This window comes from Pygoscelis adeliae, unplaced genomic scaffold, assembly GCF_000699105.1.
Source record: "Pygoscelis adeliae isolate BGI_AS28 unplaced genomic scaffold, ASM69910v1 Scaffold34, whole genome shotgun sequence".
Lineage (NCBI taxonomy): Eukaryota > Metazoa > Chordata > Aves > Sphenisciformes > Spheniscidae > Pygoscelis > Pygoscelis adeliae.
In genome coordinates, this window is record NW_008824658.1 from 6,697,056 (window position 1) to 6,702,440 (window position 5,385).

Genomic DNA, 5,385 nt, shown 5'->3' on the forward strand with positions numbered 1-5,385 from the left:
GCCTCCCGGGGCTCTGCCACCGACCCTTTCCCTCTCGGCTGTGCTGCGCAGCAGGCAGAGGGGATGTGCGCCTGGCTGCAGGCACGGTCTTGCTCGTGCCTCGGTCGTTACGATGCTATCAGTGTTTATTTCATAAGGGATGAGAAATTAAGTGAAAAGCGTCTCTCCTGGCATAAAGCTCTGTGATGTTTCATCACGGCTGAAATCCACGTGAGTGTTCCTGCTAGGTTGTTTTACAGCTTCCACCCCGCTACTTCTTCCTTAAGCCTAAAATTACACATTTTTGCCCGAGCCTGCTGTGCGTTGTCCTTTTAAAGTCAAGATCTCCTCTCTTGAGCTGGGTGTCTCAGGCAACGACCTGTTTTATATGGAAGGTGTTTCTACTGGAAGCCTTATTTTCTTCAGCATCGCCAGCTCCATCCCGCACCTGTAAGGAGCGATGCTTCGTACTGAGGATCTGGTGGAGGCTGGAGGAATCGCAGCAGTCACCTCTGTAGGTGCCCTTGGCGCAGGAAGGATGAGCACTGCAGCCACAAACGGGGACGGTGATGGTTAAGATTGTGGAGTTAAAGCATCTCACTGCCCTGCTGAGGACCCTAAATTACGATGAGTCTGTGGGCTGGTACATAGAAGGAAATGATCCATCGTTCGGGAAGATGGGAAGCAGCCTTCTCTGCAGGGCTCATTTTGCTGTAAGATCTCTTCCCCCCCCTTTTAAGCAGTTTATCCAAGCGCTCTGTCTGAGAGACAGTGACAGCTTAACTGCTAAATGTTGGCAGATGACTGTGTCTAGTCCAAGCACACTGTATCTCATGCTGAGGGAAGCCAACAGCTTGAGCAGTTGTTTCGGTTAATTCCCAGCAAGGCAGCGGAAGGACTCGACAGACGAGCTTGGCTGGAGCCAGCCGAGCGCTCGGAGGACCCCCGGGGTAGAGCAGCGCCGGTCCTCTCCTCGGAGGCAGTCTCGCATGTACCAAGGCTCTCGGCGTCTCTGAATATTACAGTCCATCTTGGGGAAATTATTTCTTTAGGTTTTACTCGCTTGGCTGGGACTGTTGGCAGCGTTGGACTCTGAATCAGAGCCACGTCTGGAGATGGGGTCTGCTGTGCCAGGATGCCTGCGCATCCCCAGAGTAACCCCGGGGGGGTAGGGTCGGGCGTGCTCCCTCCTCCCCAGCCGAGCCCAGGACGGCAGGCATTCTAGAGACACACCGGACAGGGGAGCGGGGCATCTCTCCATGGAAGGAAGCTCTGCCGAGCAATGCCCTTCAAAACGTACCACGTGAACCTGTACCGGTGATGATGCACCGCTTCCAGGTACTAACAACTCACCTGAGGAAATGCAGAGACGTTCCTGGAGCCACAGTGGGCACTTCAGAGCAAGATCCAAGTGGAAGTTTCCAAAACTGGTGCAGTGTGTATGGACACCTGAGTCAGAAAGTGCCTGTGGGCCCCTGCTGAGACCTCCTGGGCATCGTGGGCTTTAAGCACACGTTTAAGATTGACCGTGGGCTGAAATACCCTGGAAGCTCAGGGGGACTGTAGGAAGCCCAGATGCTGAAGAATGGCTTGTTCGTCCAAGAGCTCCTCTGCTGCTTTTCCAAACTCTGTCAGCTGATGGAGTAAAATATATTGTCCTTTTTCATGAGCTTTTCCTTTCTATAACCTTAGGCCATCACAGAGGAACCACAGATCAGTGTGTACCCAAAAGACCAGTGAGCCGTGAGCCATGAAAAACCATGCGGTGAATACTGGAGGCTTTTAAGTGTCCCAGTGGCTGGCAACAAGCGTGTTTGTATTGTCCGAAGTGCGAGGGCAGATGATAGATCTGTAGGGAGGGAGGCTGCAGCGCTGGAAGCTTTGCCATGATGTTGTTCATATGCACAAAATTTTCATTGCTTCCTTCCCCATCGTTGGATCTTTATGAAAGGAGGCTTGGTGCCCCAGAAGACCTTATCTTCTGTCACAATGCTTTATTTTAGATTGAGATTAAATGAGTGTTCTAGGAAGAAAAATGCATGTCATTCTATTATTGTTTGTTTTCATTTGCCTAATTCTCCAAAAGGCTTTCATTTTTGTCTCCTTGACTGATGGTGGATCTACCGAGTGTGCCTGAAATGTTGGTGTGATAGAACCTCTTCTTTCTGGAGCTTTTCTGAGATTTTTGCTATTTATATTTCTTAACTTAGTAAATAGTATTGCAGCCAAATTCATCTCTCATTTCTAGAATAAGGCTGCTTTGCCTTTTGACAAGGTATATATACTGAGCTGGCGCTATCACAGTATGCGGATAGATCATCTGCTGATGCAGCCAAGGGCTTCTGCCACCATCCGTGCGTCGTTAGGATGAGCAGTTGCAAGTTCTGTTGTGACAGGCAGAGACTCATCTGACTGCTTCAGGGAAAAAAAAAAGGAAAGGAAAAAAAGAAAGGGGGGGGGGGGGGGGAAGCAGCCCCAAGGGGACAAGTTTTCAATCTGTGTCTGTTTAAAATTCTTGGCAGGTGAAAAACTCGACAAACTGAGCAACCCCCGAAACATCAAGTCCCCAGTGTCAAAGCTTGGCGGTGCCATGTCTGGGCTGCAGATGCTCCCCGAGTGCACCCGCTGCGGGAACGGGATCGTGTAAGTGTCGCGTCTCGCTGGAGCCTCCAGTTCGGTGGGGACAGTAACGCAGGGACGTGGCTGGGTCGGGCCCTACCAGACACGCAGGTCAGGATTTGTAGCAGAACACCTTGAATCCCTTTCTGGTTTTTGCTAACCGTACATAAACCTGGAATTGAGGAATACGGTTTGCATTGCCCCTTTTAAGGGAAACTTGCAGCAAAACAGGGATGATTCATGGGATGGTTTCTGCCCTGCTTATCATAGTAACTGCCCGGGGACTATGAATAGCACCGGTGGCGCTGGCACTCTTTCGCTGCCTTATGGAGGGAGAAACGCTTCGAGGGTCAAGTAGAAGAGGTCTGCGGATTATTTTTGTTTGTTTGTTTGAAGTTACTCTCCGACAGATGGATGTTGGGTCTGATTTCAGAGAATATAGGCGGTTTTTCGGCTTCATCGTGTTGTAATCTATGTTCTGTTGTAATTTACATTCTGCTGAAGACAGATTTGCTGGCCGAGAGTCCTCTGCTCTGCAAACGCCTATAACCACCTTCTTGCTGGTGCTGTGAGCTGAAGGTCTCTGCTGCAAAAGCCACGGTGCCTGCGCGTGCGCAGCCCCAGACCTGCCAGCGGCGCTTGGAGGATGCTGGCTCCCGATATTCAGACCTGGGCTGAGCGTAGATGTTTGAGAGTCTGCTTTGCATCGAGCCGTGGTGCTGCAGAGGGGTGCGGGCAAATGGGAACGGAGCATCCCTTCCCACAGAAATACGGCGGAGCCACGCCTGGAGCGGGGTGGCAGCTTTGGGTGGGCTGAGATGTTGCAATGGGAACCCACAATAACACCCTTAACGTGCCCCTACGTGCCGCTTTCCTTCACTTACTCCGTTTTACTCGAGGCAGCAGGAAAAGCTGTTTATGCTCGCTGTTTCTCCGCCTCACCCGAGCTCTCCCCATCTCTCACCAGGGGCACGATCGTCAAAGCTCGAGACAAGCTCTACCACCCCGAGTGCTTCATGTGCGACGACTGTGGCCTCAACCTGAAGCAGAGAGGGTATTTCTTCATCGAAGAGCAGCTGTACTGCGAGACGCACGCGAAGGAGAGGGTTAAGCCCCCCGAGGGATATGACGTAGTGGCTGTTTATCCAAACGCTAAAGTTGAACTTGTCTAAACCCGGGCTGTGCTCCGGAGAGGTCGGGCGGCCGCGCGCCCACCCACGTCCTCCCCGCCGGCTGCGCAATGTGGCTGTAATCAACCCCGATTACCAAAGCCCAAGTTAAAATGCCTTTTCCTAGATAAAACCGTTTACACTTGGGATCTCCAGGGGATGGTGTTGAAAGCATACGAACAGGTTTTTCCCTTCTTTTTGACACTCTGCTTTTTGGGTTGCTGTGTTGGGTTATTAGTCTGTGCCATAACCTTATCCAAGATCTGTGTAAATATCGATTAATTCTGTACTCTGTTTCATATAAAACCAGTATTCCTTTTTTTGCCTCCCTCTTCTGAAAAAGCAAGGAAGATGTTTTAAAAGCTCAAAGAAAATAAGGCACGTTAACAAAAGAAGCTGGCTCCTGTATCCTGACCTTAATCTCCTGCCCTCCGGCTGCCCTGGTGGTTAAAAACCGACCCCCCGAGGAGTCTGGGATGCGGTTCTGGTGGGTTGGGGTCCCCAGCCCAGTCCCATCTCAGCAGATGTGCCAAGGAAGGGCAGTCTCTTAGAACAGTAATTGCTGTGAAATTCCCTGGATCAGGGCACTGAAGTTTGAGGCTGGCACAAACCGATGCGAGCAGTCTCCCCTCTCCTGGGGGAGATCTCCACACTGAGCGTGCGACAAGGCTTTTTTCTTCCTCCTTTCACTCCTGATTCAGTTGTTCTGTCATCTAATCGCCCGAGCACACCTTTACAGGACACTGAAATGGCACGGAGCCCACCTCGGCTATTCCCACCTCCCATGCTCCTGCCCCACGGCTGTCCGTGCTTTGGCCGTTCTGACTCTTCCCCAGCTTTTGCTACATTTTTGTAGTCCTTTATTTCTAGATCCCCAGACTGCTGCCATCTGGGTCTGCCTCGCAGCGGGGAGGTGGTGACAAAAATCCCTCCGGGCACTTAGGAGGTAACTGGAGTGGCAGTGAGCCCAGCTGTGAGCCCCGAGTCCAGAGGCAATGGGTTCGGATTTATACCCGTATCCCAAGGCTGCGCTTTTAGCCAGGTCCATTGCCCACTTTATTTGATTGGGGAAAAGTTTTTGAGGATCTTGGGATGTTGCTTCGTTGGAGAAATGTTTGTTTTTTTTTTCACGTTGGTGTTTGGAGGAGAGAGAGTTTAGTCACCCAGCTGCTGGATGCTACTGCACATGGTGGTAGGAGCTGTGTGTTTGGTACCACGAGGTTACTCCTGCTTTGTGACAGCCTCCTTTGTCCCCCTCACTTGAGAGAGGGAGGATGGGGAGGAGAAAAAGAAATGTCTGTGCTCGCTTCTCTTCTGTGGAAAAGGAAAGTAAGAGATGGGGCGATGGCCAAAAAGCGCTCCTTCCCCTTCTGGCTCTCCATAACGGGGCTCTGAGAAATCTGGGACTGGAGGAGGGTCAGGAGCGTTATCCAGTTGGGGATGGATGCACAATTTCTTCCTTACAGGTTCTGCACCCCAGAGGGAGTAAGGATTTTGGGGTGTCACAGGGCCGCGTTTAGACCTTTTTGTGTGGTGCCTGGTAGGGATTTAAGCAGCTCCTGCCCTGCGCCTGGCAGCCTCCCAGCAGGGCTGGGCTGCCCAAGCCTGCATCCCGGCT

General features: G+C 51.7%; 1 protein-coding gene across 1 annotated transcript in view; it reads left to right on the plus strand.

Moving 5' to 3' along the window:
- Positions 1–4,328, plus strand: part of PDLIM4 (PDZ and LIM domain 4) — a 35,986-nt gene extending 31,658 nt beyond the window's left edge. Inside the window, exons 5-6 of the mRNA XM_009322729.1 lie at positions 2,502–2,622; positions 3,566–4,328. Coding sequence (XP_009321004.1) covers positions 2,502–2,622; positions 3,566–3,770 — 326 coding nt within the window. The 3' untranslated portion in view covers positions 3,771–4,328. The remainder of the gene's footprint in view (positions 1–2,501; positions 2,623–3,565) is intronic.
- Positions 4,329–5,385: the final 1,057 nt, after the last annotated feature.